We start from the raw sequence: 18,279 nt of genomic DNA on the forward strand, positions 1-18,279 counted from the left end.
ACTTGGCCTTCCCTCTGTGCATGTGCACAGAGAGAGAGATCTCTCTTCCTATTCTTATAAGGCCACTAATTTTATTGGATTAAGACCCCACCCATATGACCTCCTCTAACCTTAATTACCTCCTAAAAGCTTGATCTCCAAATACAATCACTTTGGGGGTTAGCGCTTCAGCATATATTTGAGAGTTTGAGTTTGAGTTTGAGAGAACACAGTCAGTCCACTGCAGATAGTTTATTTTGGTTGATAGTCTTTGAATTCAGGTGAATTCTTAAATAGTTTTTTTAAAAAATATATACCATCAGAAATTGAGGTAAGTACACACAAGCTCTGTTTTGTTCATTTATTTTACCATGTGTCTCCAAACCTGCCCTTTTCAGTTGTGTATATCTGTATATTTGCATGTATTTCAGTTTAAGACTCAACCATCCCTTAGTAATTGGAGTAAGTAGAGCAGCAAATGTAGTTACTATTGTGTGTTCCAGTTTCATGGCTCTCTAAGATAACTGTGATTAGTGCATTTGTTTATTTGCAGTGTTGTTTAAATTCAGGGCTTCTAGGGAGTAGATTCTGTAATATGCCTCAAAATTATTGGAAGTTTTTTACCCTATGAGAGTACTTGAATTTTATTTATTAATTTAGGCCAAATTATAAAGGCTGATAAAGGTGGGCATCCTTGAATTTAATGGCAGGTAAGAGGCTGAAAATATGTAGTTGCTTCCTTAGGCATCAGAACTAAGGCTCTTTTCTTATAACTCAAATGGGGTAATTCCTCGTTAACACATGGCTACTGGCTAATGTCTCCGTAGTCTATTGTCGTTTACTGAGTGGTTGTGGTAGTCAGATGCAGGGATGGGTGGTGAGTACTCATTGAGCATTGCCTTCAGGAAAATTAGCCCTGGGGATGAGGGACAGGCACTTAAGTGGCAGTCACAGTGCAGTGCAATCATTGTTCTGATAACGTAGTCACTATCAGAGACTGTTCCGGAAATGCATGATGAGATGGGTTGCCACATATGGTTGTGTACATTGTGTCCTGAACAATTCCAGGGAGCCTCTTTCATGTTGAAGTCTGTGAGGGCAGCCCTGATTGTGGAGAATCCAACCCGGTCCTGTGGTATCAGGAAGGGCTTCCCTGCCTGGAAGAAGTGATATCTACATTGTGACTTGAAGGACGAGTAGGAGTTAACCCATTGAAGATGGTTAGGGAGCAGAGAGTGGGAAGAGAGTTCCAGGCAGAGGCTCAGAGGAAAGATTGATTAATTTATTTCAAAAGGTAGCTGATGTTTAGCTGAAAGTCTTGTCCTGGACCTTTAAAGAGTGGCAAATGGGTCAGGAAAATGTGTGATAATCTGCTGTAGTAACATTTGTAGTCCTTTGGCAGTTGACTTGAACTTGATTAGTGTGTTTTAATTAAAGGGGGAATACACAAAACAGCAATTAAAATGTGTTGAGTGATGATTCAGCCACAAGTACACCATCCTTGATTTTGGGAAATGTCAGAGTATGAGGCAGAATCAAATATTCAAATACCTGACTTAAGGTCCTTAGACATTATCCAGGAATCTGCTAGCCTCCCATTATCTTCTCAAAATCTGTGAATTTTATTTTAAAAGCATTTTAAAGATAATATGTTTAAGAATTTGAGTGGTCATCCATATTGCTTGGGATTTGAGGGGTTGAATTAGTGATACTCTCTCTGTTATCAAAATTTGGAACCAATGGGGAGATAAAGGAGCCAGGTAGATAGAGCTTGGACAGTGTGGTTTGGGTGTGTGGCAACAATGGCTTCCTGAGACTGTAGCCCTGGATTAGACAGAAATAATCTCTCCGGGCCCTGGAGGTGTTGAGCCAGCAGAGGCCCCTCCTAGAAGGAGGCAAGTGTAATCAGTTTATACTTGGGTACCATATTGGACTCTAGTTAAAAGTTCAGTCATCCAGATGAATGGATGAAGAAGATGTGGCACGTATATACAATGGAATATTACTGAGCCATAAAAAGAAACGAACTTGAGTTATTTGTAGTGAGGTGGATGGATCTAGAGTCTGTCATACAGAGTAAAGTAAATCAGAAAGAGAAAAACAAATACCATATGCTAACGCATATATATGGACTCTAAAAAAAAATGGTACTGATGAACCTAGTGGCAGGCAGGAATAAAGACGTAGACATAGAGAATGGACTTGAGGACACGGGGGCGGGGTGGGGGAGATGCTGGGGTGAACTGAGAATAGCATCGACATGTATTACACTACCAAATGTAAAATAGTTAGCTAGCGGGAAGCAGCAGTATAGCACAGGGAAATCATCTCGGTGCTTTGCGATGACCTAGAGGGGTGGGATAGGGAGGGTGGGAGGAGGCTCAAGAGGGAGAGGATGTGGGGATATATATATGCATATGGCTGATTCACTTTGTTGTACAACAGAAACTAAGACAGTATTGTGAAGCAATTATAATCCAATAAAGATCTATTTTTAAAAAAATTCAGTCATCGAGTCCAAGTCTGCCTCCTTGGTTCCTAGTTTTCAATGAAAGACTCTCCCACTCTTCCATTATATACTAGAATGGGCATCTCCATTCTGTAAAGACTGTCAGAAGGTATGTGGTATCTGGTCACCCATAGAGAAATGCTGTGCAGCACAGCAATGATGAGAAGATGTTCCTGGTGTCCCAAGAACTTCATGGGACAATATAATGATTTTTCCATATCTTGTTTTCCCAAGTAGATATCTAAGACTTAAAGTCATTTTCTTCCTCTTATTCTTAACTGTGACATTCCATATTTAGGGAAACTACTTAGCAATTATGGTGTTTTTTGACTCACATAAACTTGTTCCATGTTGGTTTTAATCAAATCTTTGGAATTTTAGCTGTTGAAGAAGAGGAACATTGGATTGGAGGTTGAACTCTTGGCTGATGGGCCTGATTTTCACTATTTTAGTATCTCATATACTGATGGAAGCAAGACAGAACATTTGTCTTGAAGGGCTACAGACTCCGTTTATTTCTTTAATTAAAGTCAACCTTTATCAGAATAGCATTGGCTGGCTGATTGGTGATTCACAGATTTTCTGTTGTATTGTCAAGAGTTATCAGATTTGAAGCAGCTAGAACTCTCATACATTGCTTGGCACTGGGTAGATTGTTGCAAAATGGTATAGTAACTGGGAAATGATTTGACCAATTCTTATAAAGTTAAACATACACTTGCCCAATGACTGAGCAATCCCACACTGGGTACTTGCCCTAGAGAATTGAAAACATGTTCACATAAAACCCTGTTTTATGGATGTTCATAGCAGCCTTATTTGTGATAGCCAAAAGTATGCTTGACATCATTAGGCATTAGGGAAATGCAAATTAAAACCACAGTGAGATATCACTTAACACTCTCTGAAATAGATACAATCAAAAGACAATAACAAGTGTTGTAGAGCATGTAAACAACCTTTAACTCTCATACTTTGCTGGTGGGGGTATAAATTGTATAAAATGGTATACAGTTTCCCAAATGGAAAACAGTTCAACAGTTTCTTAAAGTAGTAAAGATAGATTTACCATATGACACAGCAGTTCTGCTCCTAGGTTTCAACCCTAGAGAAATGAAAACATATGTCCATACAGACCTGTATGCAAATGTTCATAGTAGCATTATTCATAATAGCAGAAAAGTGGAACCAACGCAAATGCTCATCAACTGGTGAATGGATAAACAAAATATGGTATATCCATACAATGGAATACTATTCAACAATAAAAAGTAATGAAGTACTAATACCTTTCTTCCACAATGGGTGAGCCTTGAAAACAGTATGCTAAGACAAAGAAGCCAGACACAAAAGAGTACATATTGTATGATTCCATTTATATGAAATGTCCAGAAAAGGCAAATCTATAGAGACAGAAAATAGATCAGTTGCCTGGGGCTGGGAGTGGGAAACAGAGAGTGACTGCAAAAGGAAATGGTCCAAATTAGATTGTGATAATTGCACAACTCTGCGAATATAATAAAATCATTGAATTGTACACTTAAAATGGGGAATTTTATGGTATGTGAATTGTACCTCAGTAAAATTGTTTTTAGGGCTTCCCTGGTGGCGCAGTGGTTGAGAGTCCGCCTGCCGATGCAGAGGACATGGGTTCGTGCCCCGGTCCGGGAAGATCCCACATGCCGCGGAGCGGCTGGGCCCGTGAGCCATGGCCGCTGAGCCTGCGCGTCCGGAGCCTGTGCTCCGCAACCGGAGAGGCCACAACAGTGACAGGCCCGCGTACCACATACACACACAAAAATTGTTTTTAAAAAGTATTTCACTACATATTCAAAACAAGTAACAAAAATATTTTAAATGAATTCTCCTTGAAACGAATATATCAATGAATAGCACAGCTGCATAATAAGTAATAGAACAAGTAGAAAAGGATATTGAAAAGGCTGTAACATACATTCTTAATACAAGAGTCGCTTAAATGACCCTCAAACCTGAAAAATCATTGTCACTGCTGGCACCCATTGCATCCTCTTTATTTGCTCAATTAGAAATAGTTATCACTCTCTTCAAACACTGTGTAACGGGATGTGGAATGGGACGCTTTCTTTTCTCAGAATTTCAGATGAAGCTTTAGAACTCAGAACAACTCCTACAGTGCTGTAAAAATCCCCATAGCAGTGGCCAAACCGAACTGATGATCATCTGCTCCCAGTAGCTCATATAAGGGAAGGTGGAGTCTCGTTAGAGAACAGTGCATCCATGCACCTGTTCCCAACTCCTTAACAAAGGCTTATTAATAGAGACATTTAAATATTGCAGCAGGTGGATAGCTGTCTAGAATTACAGCTGAGTGTCAATTTGTTCAACTGTCTTCCCAACAACCTGAGTCACAAAAGCGGAAACTGGCACCAGACTAGTGGGGCTAGTTCCTTTAATGGCCTCATAGCATTTTTGAACAATGCTTTGTCCATAATTAAGTTCCTTCCTCATACCACCAATGGGCACATGCATAAATTGTATATAGGGTTCTTTTTTTGGTTATGTGTTTCTTTTAAACATTAGAAAAGTTGGCAGTTGTATACCATCAGCACAATATGCAAATACAGGAGTTTTTTCATACTCAAAAGTTGCAACAGTCTTGAGTTTTTTCTACTGAAAAAGTCTTGAATTTTTGCACCTTTGGAGTTCACCATGTTGCTTTAAGCCACATCAGATGTCAAAGGAATTTCATGTATATTTGCTTTCTGTAAAAGTTCAAAACTAAATTCTTTCCTAGCATTAGTCATATACCTGTGAAATCAGTGAGTCTCTTTTCATCAGTTGACATGTGATATTTTTCTGGCCCACACACAGTAGATTATTGCTCTTTGTAATCTGGAACACTATGATGTTGATCCAGTAAAGTCATTAATGCCTCTATTGTTCTCCATCATTTTTTTGGGAATACTGAAGTTTCTGAGCTTTGCAAAATATCTAATGTCAAATTCTAATTCCTTGTAGTTAAGACCTCTTTATAGTTCCCTGTCAGAGGATGTCTTCCATATCTAGAAGATGGAAATATGCCATTCATGTTTTTTCCAAGTCTTTGTTATATTCTCACTAAAATACCCCTCTGCAGTCCTAATGTCTTATTCTTTCTTGAAGTGGAAGATGCCACACGTGAACTTAATATAGCAATGACTGTCCTTTTGTGCCATGGACTCCAGTGGTAATAAATATGAATCTAAATGTCTGAGGAGCTACTCAAACTCTACCTTGAATTAGCAGCAAATCCTGTTGCTTGGTATATTTTTGGTCAAAACTATCAATCAGGACGTTTTAACCTGTATCTTTGCTGTGAGGGGGCTTTGTTGCCATATTTTAACACAAGGGGGCAGCATCATCACCTTCACTGTCTCCATCACATCTTTAGCATGGGCACATTGGACCCGGGTAGGGAGGGAAAGATTTTATAAGTATGTATTATTATTTTTAATATTCGTCATCTAATAATGCTTCTAGGTATGATGGTGATGATTACGGACAGAGACTGCGAGGGTATTTCCTGTAGTTGAGGAATTTGTCTGCAAATAAAAGCCTCCTGTAAGGAAAAATCTCCTGTTTCCCTTCTGCTCTCAATACTCTACTGGACATTTCTGTGACCACATGTGTGGGAGTTTTCTCACACCTAAGCAGTTCTCCAGCTCTCTAGTGGATACCAACTGAGTATCCCACAATTTAACTCAACTCTGACACTGTCTACTTGGAAATAGCATCAGATCCCACAGGCCTCATAAGACCCCTGCCCCTCTCACTTCAGAGGTTAGTCACAAGTCCAGGTTATCACCTGAACTTCTGACCAACTGGCTATAAATAAGAGGTTCTCATGTTCCCCTCCTTAGCTTTGATCATTTGCTAAAATAGCTCAAAGAACTCAGGAAGCCCATTTACTTACTATATTGCTGGTTTATTATCAAAGGATATAACTCAGGAACCACCAGATGGAAGAGATGTATAAGGTAAGGTATGTGGAAAGGGACATGGAGCTTCCATGCCCTCTTCGGGTAAGCTACCCTCTCTGGTGCTCCACGTGTGCAGCAACCCAGAACCTCTCTGAACCTGTGTACTTTGGGACTTTTTATTGAGGCTTCATTACATAGGTGTAATTAATTAAATCATTGGCCATTAGTGATCCACTTAACCTCTAGCTCCTCTTCCCTGCATGGAGGTCAGGGGGTGGGGTGGAATTAAAAGTTCCAACTCTGGGGACTTCCCTGGTCATCCAGTGGGTAAGACTCCGTGCTCCCAGTGCAGGGGGCCCAGGTTCAATCCCTGGTTGGGGAACTAGATCGCGCATGCATGCTGCAACTAAGAGATCGCATGCCATAACTAAGAGTCTGCATGCCGCAACTAAGAAGTCCTCATCCCGCATGCCACAATGAAGACCGTGCGCAGCCTAAATAAATAAATAAATAAATAAATAAATAAATAAGTTCCAACTCTCTAATCACCTGGTTGGTTCCCCTGGCAACCAGCCCTCATTCGGAGGCTAATCCGGGAACCCCCAGCCACCAGCCACCTCATTAGCATACAAAAAGACACTTAGCACTTCAGAGATTGGGGGGGCGGGGGGGGGGGGTTAGGAGCTCTGTACCAGGAAACTGGGACAAAGACCAAATATATCTTATTATAAATCACAGTATCACAACTCCTCTTTTGTTAGAATAGTTGTCATTGTGAAGACCCTGTGCTATTGTGGTTTATTTTTTTAGTTAGCTCTGCAAATATTGAAGCTAGTACTGAAAAGAAACAGTGAGTTATGTAAAGCAGCTATTGATTTGGGAGAAGGATAGCCTTTTGTAAACGACTTACTTTGGTTTCCTGATGAAGACACTGTTAACTGAAGCGAAACGTGTTTTATTCAGGGACCTTACTGAGTACTATACAGCCCAGGAAACAGCCTCTCAGATAGCTTGGAGGATCTGTTCCAAAGAGGTAAGGGAGGAGCCAGGATATATAGGAGTTTTTGCAGGAAAAAAAAACCGAAATGTGTAGTCGAACATCAAAAGATTACCACTAATCACAAAAACCAGACCTGTCAAGTTAATGAATTTAGCACTTTTCTATGTCTGCGAAGATGCAAGAGTCTGGCTCATTGAAATTATTTCTTTGATATGCATTTTAACTATCTATGTTCACATCATGTTTTTCTCCATCTGAATTCTCCCCAGGGCACACCTTGGGTTGTGGGGGGCGCGGTTACATTGGCAGCTTATGGCCGGCAATATTCTTTGTTTACTGGAATGGCAGGCAACATTTTTTTTTTCCACAGCACCCCCTCTTGGTCGTAAATTAGACCAAGGTTTGGGAGGCATTTCTTGACCAATTTGTCCCGAGGTGCTAAGAAGGCTCATTCCTAGATCAGATGAGGATTGTGTTGATAGGCCACTCAATGTGCTAAATTTTGGATTAGGCCCTGTTAGTAACCTAAAATTCTCTGGATCTTCTGTTTTACTAGTCTGTTATGATCCAGGGGATGTTTTCCCTTGTTGCTTCTTCCCACATCTAGAGTTGCACTATTACAGTTAATTCTATATAGAGTTAAATGTATGATCTACTATCTACTATCTCAAGATATTTAGCCATCAAGAGGCCTGGTTACACATTGGGTAAAAATTGGGTTACAATTGGGTAAAAAGCATATATATATTTAACTGGGGTAAATAGAGTGGACGTGTTTGGGGCCCTTTAATGTTGCGGACCATAGGGGGTCCCTTTGGCCCATCCAACCTTAGGTAGTGTTGTATCAAAACCTTTTGTTTTAATCCCATTAACATCTGTTTTATTTATCCCATTTCTTAATAACCATCTGAAGATTTTTATCCTTTTGGGACGAGTCCCTTTAAATTTTTCACCTTTTTGGAAAGAAATCTATAGACTTTCTCTCAGGTTCTCATTTTCCTGTTAATCAACCTAATTAACAATTAATCTCCTGTTCATTAGCATCTGTAAGACCCATTGAGGGTAAGTTGAGACCACAAATGAGGCTTCCCAAACTGGTTTTTTTGTTTTGTTTTGTTTTAAACTGAGGGAGTTCTTAGGTTAGCTATTTTTTTTACCACCTTCTAATTTGTTTTTTCATAGGTACCAGTAAAATGGCTGTTTATGAGAGCGCTCTAAAAATTCACCAATTTAGACGTTTCCCCAATTTAAAGGATCCATCGTCTGGCCATTGATGAGATATGTTAATAGTGACACAAATCAATAACGCGCTAGAGGCGTCCCCACAAGAGAGTGCAAAGGATGCAGCCTTCACAAGATCTAGAAAGTTTACTCCCCAAAATAGTCTTAAGAGAGTAAAGGACCTTCGTTGTACAGGTTGACACAACGAAGGTGAGGATGACAAAGGCCCCTTATGGGCACCTCATATGACAAATTTCCCTTAGAGCTGGCACAGCCAAGCCAGAAAAAGAGACTGCTCAGGACCCCAGTCTATTTTATTGGCTGCCAAATGTAAACCATGTGCGTACCTTCCAGAGCGCGGAGACCAAGCTCTCAAATTGAGATTATTAAGAACCTCATTTTTAATCTGTAGTAAAATTTTACAACTTTATTTGTTCACAAAAGTCAACAAAGTTCAAGCATGTTAGTACAGGTATTTAACAACCACCACCACCACAACAATAATAAAGCAATACAGACACAGAGCACAGAGTTTGGCTTAAAAAACTATATCTTTCTGGATTTTATATATTATTTGTTCTTCAGCAATGTCTTGTGAGTTCTCATATGTCTTGGTGATAAGAGACATTGTAGAACATTATACATAGGATATAATAAACATTTTCTTTCTTTTTCTCATATAACTTTCTCCATTAATGGCAAAATGAGATGGGGGAGCATTTTACCATTCTCTCTCTTAATATTGCTAGCAAAGAACTGAATATAGAGAGAGGTCTGAAGTTTTCCACCTAAGAGAGAATTGTGGAAAGTGTCTGGTTGTTATTTATGTTTTCTTTTTTTTCACATTTCCCTCACTTTTACTTGGGCATGTGTGACTCATGTCCGGGACCAGGGGAGCAACATTTCTTCATAACTCATGGAATTAAATGCTTACACACAATTTTGCTGGTTTTTTCCTCCTAAAGGGAAAACCCTGCTAAGAACAGAATGAGACGGAAAGACTTGCAGCTAATTATGCTAGCTGTGTCAATGGCATAGCCCCAAGAAGCCAGCTCTCCAGTCCCTGAATCATGACTGTGAAAATTGGCACTGTGCTGTTTAGCTCCCTAAGGGATGTAATTATTTTCTCCATGATACCCAGTACTTGAAATGACCTCAGCAAAAGCATTTCTTTTCTTTTTTTCCCTTCCTCTAGTGTGTGGCAAAACAAATTGCATTTGTAACAACTAGAAATTCCCGAGGCCTTGTCCTCACTGGCGGATGGCCTGAGGGATGCTGCTGGTGCAAATCAAAGAGCTCAGTGGTTCTGCTTTGTGCTGTGCTAGGCAGAAAAAACCTTTGCCTCTTATCACCCCATCTTCCTCCAGCAGAAACCTGAGAAATGAGACATGATCAGTGGTTCATAGTACTCGGAGTACTGTCATAATCCCGAAAGGTACTGTCCTACCTTGTCCTCTTGGTGGCTGAGGGACTCAAACCAGAATAGATGGATTCTTAACCCTTTTGAAGGACTGTGTAGTTGTCCCTAAAATACACATCACCTACCTGGTCTCTAAGATTACTTCAGAGTTTCTTAGTTGTTGCCATTATTCCCATGCTCTCTGTGTCCTTCCACAGGCCTGATGTTTTCTTCCACTCTGTTTCAGGGCTCATCGTCGGGGTGATCCTGAGGTACGGCACCACTGCCACCAGTGGTCATGACAAGTCACTCAGCTGCACTCAGGAAGACAGGGCCTTCAGCACCTTATTAGTGAATGTCAGCGGGAAGTTCTTCGAATACACCCTGAAAGGAGAAATCAGCCCTGGCAAGGTCAACAGTGTAGAGCAGAATGACATGCTGAGGAAGGTGAGCTCGGGCCGCTCAGCCACTTTGGTCCTGACGTGGTTTTTGATTTTCCGATTCTGTCTCAACTTTGTGAACAGAAATCTTTTGACACTCCTGGAACATCAGTAACATTCCTGGCTGTCAGTTTGGCTAGGAAGCTTTTGGACTGTGATGAGGAGAAGGAACCATATTTGAACTTGAGCCTTTTAGCTTTGTCAGACTGATGTGGGCCACCAATGGTGCAGTGGGTTCGTACATCCCACTCAGCTCGTCTGTCCAACTCCCATCTCTTTTTGATTATGTCTCTTACTCTTGTTATGGTTTAGGGATGAGATTGTTTCTTTCTTAAATTAAGATTGGTTTCTTATTTTTTTTTAGCTTGTTATAATCAGTGTTCAGAAGTGTTATTCTTACTTCTTCGTGGTTATTTTACCATATTCTACAAACATTTATTGAGTTTCCCACTCTCATTGGTGATTGGTGCCAAAGGCTTAATGAATCTTCAGAGGAAAAATGTCTTGTTGTCTTAGAATTTGAGTCCACATGTTGTTTTTCATTTAATGTTGGGGGTAGCTAAAATACTCCACAGGAAAAGGGATTATATATCTCTTCATTTCACTTGGGTGATTTCCAGGATAAGCACAAGATCTGTATTTATCCACATACATTCTAGTACCTTATAGACCCGGGCTTATCAGCAGGAGGGCTTCCGTATAAAGTCTGGGGATCCAAGTTGTGTGAGACCCCTTTAATATGTGAAAGCTTGCAGTCAAAGAGTGTAGCCTGTGCTCCAAAAATTAAATTATTATTGTTCTCAGGATCTGCCATAATCCTTAAAGAAAATTATTCTCAACCTGGAGTGTTCAACATGCCCATCTTCTCTCTGTCCCTAAGGGCGGTCCTAGTGAGCTCTTTGCTCTCAACCCTTCATAAGAATGCATGGAATTTCCATAAACATTTGTGAAATTAAATGCAACTGAGAAAGATACCCAGTGTAATACCACACTAATGGCTGTTTACATTTAATAATTAGAATGGAGATTTAAAATAATTAATTGAAATAAGAGCCAGTTAATCTACCAACGTGAACAAATTCTTTAAAAAGGTTAGGAGGGGGCTTCCCTGGTGGCGCAGTGGTTGAGAGTCCGCCTGCCGATGCAGGGGACATGGGTTCGTGCCCCGGTCCGGGAGGATCCCACATGCCACGGAGCAGCTGGGCCCGTGAGCCATGGCCGCTGAGCCTGCGCGTCCGGAGCCTGTGCTGCGCAACGGGAGAGGCCACAACAGTAAGAGGCCCGCATACTGCAAAAAAAAAAAAAAAAAAAAAAAGTTTAGGAGGCTTTATACAATGTTTAATTCTTTTCTGGATGTGATAAGGCTTTGCTCATAGTTCCAGAGTGATTTCCCTGATTGCCTACAGGTAGTTTTAGTCCCCTTAGAGTTGATGAATTTATGTTGATATTCAGGAAGTCACTAGCACCACTGGAGACTTTGATCTAGTCCACATTACATATCACAAATGGCTGGTCACTCAAAAGAGACTTAAATTCAGTAAGATTATGTCTATAAATCATTATGTGGTAGGATACAGAAAATTAATAAAGACTCACGACTGCATCTTTTATTGTAGTTGAACTTTTATAAAGGTTTGGTAAAAATCAAGATGTTTTCATTTCTTGTTTAAGAACATTGACCAGAAGCTTTCTGTGAGTTCTCAAAATTGCATTGAATTGTTGTGTCTTAATACATATTCAACAACACACCAAGAGTAGAAGGCAGAAGTACCGTGTGGAGAAGAACAGGCCAGTGCTCATGGGAGCTGTGGCTTCTCTACTGTGCTGAGTCTGTGATTTTTCACATTTATGTCATTTGTTTTAAATATTCAAACTTTAGTCAGTGGCTTAAAATATTAAGCAAATATTATGGCACCAATTGGTATTCAACAAAAAAATTGGCTTTTTTTCTTTTTAAACTTTTAGGTAACATTTGATCCAGAGGTCTTTTTCAACATTCTGCTGCCTCCAATTATTTTCCATGCTGGATACAGTTTAAAGAAGGTAAGGAATTTTTGCCAGTATTTCTTAAAGCATGGGAATCTCTGCTTTAATTTTCCTGTACAATATTCTAGTTTTTTTCCTTCTCTCAGATTGCTTATTACTGTGTTCTATACCCACTCAGAGACTACAGTTGACTCATCATCAGTGACTCATTTCTGTTTTAAAGTCTAGAACTCTTATCCATTGCTGGTGGGAATGTAAAATGGTATGGCCACTCTGGAAAACATGTTTGCAGTTTCTTATAAAACTAAAGTTGAAATTACCATATGACCCAGTGATTTTATTTCTGAGGATTTATCCCAGAGAAATGAAAACTACTGTTTACACAAAAAACTGTACATGGTTGTTCATAATAACTTTATTTGTAATAGCCCCAAACTGGAAACAGACAAAATGTCCTACAATAGGTGAATAGTTAAACAAGCATCCATACCATGGATACAACTCAGCAATAAAATGGAACAAACTATTGACACACAAAACAGCCTGGATGGATCTCAAAGGCATTATGCTAAGTGAAAAAAAAATCCAATCTCAAAAGGTCACATACTATATGGTTTCATTTATATAGCATTCTAGAAATGACAAAATTATAGGGATGGAGAACAAATTATTGGTTGCCAGGGGTTAGGGATGGTGGGGATGAGAAGGGGAGGGGGTGGCTGTGACTATAAAGTGGGTAGCATGAGAGAAATCTTCATGGCAGTGGAACAGTTCTGCATCTTGATTGCAGTGGTGGTTACAAGAATCTACACGTGTGATAAAATGACATAGAACTATGCACACACATTGTACCAATTTCAGTTTCCTGGTTTTGATATTGCACTACAATTATGTGAGATATAACCAGTGGAGGAAAATGTGTGAAGGTACCATGGGACCTCTCTGCACTATTTTTGCAACTTCTGTGAATCTATAATTACTCCAAAGTAAAAAGTTTAAAAAATACCATTATTGAGGGAGGGTCATTGTGTTCAGCGGCAAGGTTGGGCCTAAGCCCCTAAATATTTAAAATACCAAATACCTTTATAAATAGTGTGAGTGGCTCCCTTCCTCCCCATTGTGGGACTATTCTGTGAAAATTTAGCCTTCAAAAGGGCCTACTTCAGATAACAGCCAAGGACCTTGTTTCAGCTGTCTTTCTGAAAGGGGACTAAAGGAAACCTTTTCAGTGAGCCTAGAGAAGAGAGATCTTGGCTGCCAATAAAACTCAGTAACATCCTTAGGAAGTAGAGAATGCCTTCAAAGTTGATAAACCTCTAGATAGATCAATCAAGGTAAAAAAAAAAAAAGAGGAAAGAAACAAATTACCTATATTAGGAATGAAAGAGGGGACATCAGTATAGACCCTTCATACATTAAAAGGACAATAAGAGAATAATATGAACAACTTTGTACCAATAAATTTGACAACCCAGGTGAAATGGACAAATTTCTCGAAAGGCACAAATTACCAAAACTGACCCAAGAAGAGATGGAAAGCTTCAACAGCCCTATATTAATGAAATAAACTGAGTTCATAGTTAAAAACCTTTATGTAAGCCCAGATGGCTTCACTGGTGAATTCTATCTAGCATTTAAGGAAGAAATAATGAGTCCTACCCAAAATCTTTCAGAACATAGAGGAGGGAACAGTTACAACTCATTTTATGAGAGGGTGCCTGCCCATCAGGCTGGTTCTTCTGTCAAAGCAAATCTGCAGTTTTCAGAAGGTTTTTAAACTCTTCCCAACCCACACAAATATAGTTATTTATGGAGCATATGATATAAATAATTTTGCATATATCCTTTATTTCGGTTTTTATATACATTATTTCTGATCATCACAGAAACTCTGTAAGAATGTGAGCGTGGTAGATTACCTCACACCCCTTCTCCCCCAGGTTTCCAACTCATTTATAAACAGACACAAGGAGCTAACTGGCAACTGAATGATCAATTTATGACCCAAAGTCCCTGGTGACGCATCTTGGATGATATAGTTTAGCCCTTGGTAATGGGGCTCCTTACTGCCGACCTCATGAATTGAAGACAGATGCCCTTTAGCCACCAAGTCGGTCACAGTCACAGATACGGAGGCGGAAATGGAGAGATCGTAGAAATTGTTGGGCCTACCAAAGGCTGCCTCTTTTGCTCGTAGCATGGAGGCCATAGGAGCAAGAGCACTCCCCCACTTTCCGTAAGAGAGTCAAGGCTACAAGTCAGGGTCAAGCCAATCTCGCCCTTCAGAGATCACATGGCCCCTTCTTACTGCATCACCTTCAAGGGAGGAGGGATGGAACTTAAGTCCCCTCTCCACAATGGATGCTTGAGGAGCAGGAGGCTGTGTTTCTGCACACCAGCCCAACGCACATCTGGACACTCACAGACATGTAGAGAATGTCCTGCATTTTACTGATGATGAAGCCAAATTGAGAACGATTAAGTGACGTTTGAGGTTATGTAGGTGGTGCAGGACTGAGTCAAGGTTATGCCTGTCTGTCTGACTGGAGGGCCTAGAGTTGTTCCTCTGTGTTACATTCTTTCCAGATATAGGTTTTCTGTACCGAAAAAGTATCCTTTTTCAGACTTATTTATGAGGTTGCCAGAGTAATCTGAATCTATATGTCAGCTATTGACATGTAAAAAATGGTAGATGATCTTACAGGTATAAATAATGTTATTCTTTATCTGAATAAAGAGTTTGGGAGCTGCTCTTAAGATCAAATGGGTGATGAATAATTTGGTATTTTAAATAACTAAACTTAATGTATAATCAAGGTCATAGTTGCTTTAAAATGAAACCAAACCGGGCTTCCCTGGTGGCGCAAGTGGTTGAGGGTCCGCCTGCCGATGCAGGGGACACGGGTTCGTGCCCCGGTCTGGGAAGATCCCACATGCCGCAGAGCGGCTAGGCCCGTGAGTCATGGCCGCTGAGCCTGCGTGTCGAGAGCCTGTGCTCCGCAACGGGAGAGGCCACAACAGTGAGAGGCCCGCATACCACAAAAAAAAAAAAAAAAAAAAAATGAAACCAAACCATTGGTTGTGAAAGCCACTCTAATGGCTAAAAAAACCCTTAGTGTTTGCAGAGCCTTCCCTTTGTCAGCTTCATTTTCTCAGAAGAAAAACAAATAACAGGCTTAAGTTGTTTTTGAAATGCTAGTCTTAAAGGTTATTATTAGCTCTTAGTTTAGTCTCTTTCCTTTTTAATCAGGCACCTAAATAGTTGGTACTTACGTGGTTGCCATCTCTGATTAAATGTTCCCAATTAAATGTGTAATAAGTGTTTCACCATTTAACCTCTGGTATGTAAACAGATTCATACCCTTTGACCTAGGTACATGTAGTTGTCATTCAGACATGGGCCTTCTTTTTTCTAACTTGAAAAAAGTACCATGGTCTTAGCTCTGATTTTGTGCTACCACTCAGTTTGCTTAGAGGGCATTGGCAGGGAAAGAATTCACCTATAGGAGCTTTCATGTTTTGTGCATTTCCCCCAATACACACACACATACACACACACACCATGTTCAAATTTGTCAGGGGAATGGGCGATGATGAGGTTTCCCAAGGAGTAGGAATGTAAGGCTTAGAATGGTACAACTAGGAATTGGGATGCCGGGTGGATTTTCATTGAATGCAAACCTTCTCATCCTGATCTGTTTTAGGTTTATATTCTCAAAGGCTTTACCAGGGCATGTCATCTCCTTTTGTTTCTTTTTGCCATTCTATAATGGAAAGGGAAAAGAAGGGAGAGACTGAACCAGTCATGGCTATGTGAACCACACGTGACTGTGAACTGTTAAGGCCAAATAAGAAGATGATGAAAGATACAGGATTCCACTAGACACCTCCTGTCCTTCTTCCCTAAAAGGATGTGGTGGGAATCAAGAAGGGCATCTTGTGCGGTGAGAGTGCAATGCCTTGGGGTCAGAAGACCTGCTTTCCAGTTCTGGTGCTGTGGTTTGGTAGACATGTGACTTCAGGCAGCTCACATCACACTTTTGAGCCTTAGTTGTCTCTCATATAAAATGGTCCAAAAAACACCTTCACGATGAGGTTGTTGTGAGAATTGGATGAGCTAATATGCGAAAGTACTCTGTAAACTATGAAGTATATAATGAAATACTAGGTGTAATAATATACAAATAAGTGGCATGTTATACCTTTTCAAGATGCAATAAAATTCCAGTTCATATCAACAGATATGAATGGGATGGGTAATTTGTGTGTGTGTGTGTGTGTGATTTTAGAATATATCATGAATGCATTTTTGGTGGTAGATTTACATTTCTAATTTTCTGCTTTGGCTAATATCATAAATACAAATTTACTTAATATATTCAAACCAACCATAGGAATGATTACCCAAAAGAAAGCCGAGTGGCAAGGGAAAGCACATCTAGGGTTAAAATTTTGCTCCTGGATACTTCGCATGGGTTTCATTGGTCTCATGTCTTGTCCTTGATGCACTCCCTCCCTGGTTTAAGCACTTGATGGAGCTTTTAAAGGCAAGTAGGTCACAGTTGTTGGTTTTTTTTTGAAGCCTAATTTTTTTTTCAAAACAGTGGCATATAAATGCATTAGCATTAAAAAAAGACTGAGGACAATGACTGATTTAGGAGGCAAACATAATGTGTCTATAATATGTACAGGCAGTACCTTCATTTGATGACTGTCAGTGTGGGAAGCCCTTGAAGGATTCTGTTCTGAGCAGGTGGTTTAGGGCCACTAGGGGTTCTTTGATGCCTTCTTCACAGCCTCAGAGAGGGGCAGGCATTGGGGAAGGCTGAAGCCAAGGTCTTAGGTCCTCTGTCTGGAATGCAGGCCAGTGGTCGCCTGCAGCCCTGTGTCTGATCAGACTTCGTGAAGGCTGCTTGATCCAGGCTGAGTGCTTCTTCTGTGCCCTCTCTTTCCCTGATGGTGCTTAGCTCACATGCTGGGGCTCTCCTGCCTTTTAAAATTTCTAGATAAAGTGTTCCTGGTTCCTGTTTAATTAGGGTGTTTAGGGGATTTTGTTTGTCTGTTTTTGTTAAATAGTTATGATTGTCCAGTGTGAACAGCTTTATGCCTTGAGAAGTAAGGATCATGTCTCAGGGTCCCAAGAACATGGATTTTCCCCATCAGAATATCCACAGGCCCAGTGATTTATGAGAAGTAAATTCGTGTGTGTGTGTGTGTGTGTGTGTGTGTGTGTGTACACATACTTTTAAATTTGCCCATCTTAGATGAACTACCTGTTTCTTGTTTCTCCACACCTATCTCTATTTTCCCTCTTTCCCAGGCTCCAAAGATTAATTCAGATGAATATCAGAAGACGCCTCCGATACTGAGTTAACCAGAAAGCTACTTAGCACTTTCATAGTTTATTGGTTTCAAACTTATATCTGTAATGTTCTTCTAAAGTACCACCAGAACTGGAAGTGACTAGTTGAATCACTAGGGTAAAATAGTTTGGGTTAAATCTGTGAAAATGATTGGTCTACTTACACACACATAATACTCTCTCTCTCTCTCTCTCTCTCTCTCTCTCTCTCTCTGTCTCTCTGTCTCTCTCTCTCTCTCACACACACACACACACCCCCCACACACAAAATGTAATTTAATATAATCAGCCAGAGTAGTTTTTTCTGAAATTTACTAAGGCCTTGCTTGCTTGCTTACTGATTGGTAGGACAAAGGATATCTTAAAACCATGATTTTCTAAGGCTAAATAACATTATTCAGGAGTAACTTCAGTTGTTAATTAATATAATGGAAGCAGTAAG

General features: G+C 40.2%; 1 protein-coding gene across 3 annotated transcripts in view; it reads left to right on the forward strand.

The window, feature by feature from the left end:
• SLC9A7 (solute carrier family 9 member A7) overlaps nucleotides 1–18,279 on the forward strand; it is a 156,078-nt gene that overhangs the window by 61,256 nt on the left and 76,543 nt on the right. For all 3 annotated transcript variants that reach the window (XM_067722816.1, XM_067722815.1, XM_067722817.1), the window contains exons 2-3: nucleotides 10,297–10,496; nucleotides 12,455–12,532. In XM_067722816.1, coding sequence (XP_067578917.1) covers nucleotides 10,297–10,496; nucleotides 12,455–12,532 — 278 coding nt within the window. The remainder of the gene's footprint in view (nucleotides 1–10,296; nucleotides 10,497–12,454; nucleotides 12,533–18,279) is intronic.

Source organism: Pseudorca crassidens, chromosome X, assembly GCF_039906515.1.
Source record: "Pseudorca crassidens isolate mPseCra1 chromosome X, mPseCra1.hap1, whole genome shotgun sequence".
In the NCBI taxonomy this organism is placed as follows: domain Eukaryota; kingdom Metazoa; phylum Chordata; class Mammalia; order Artiodactyla; family Delphinidae; genus Pseudorca; species Pseudorca crassidens.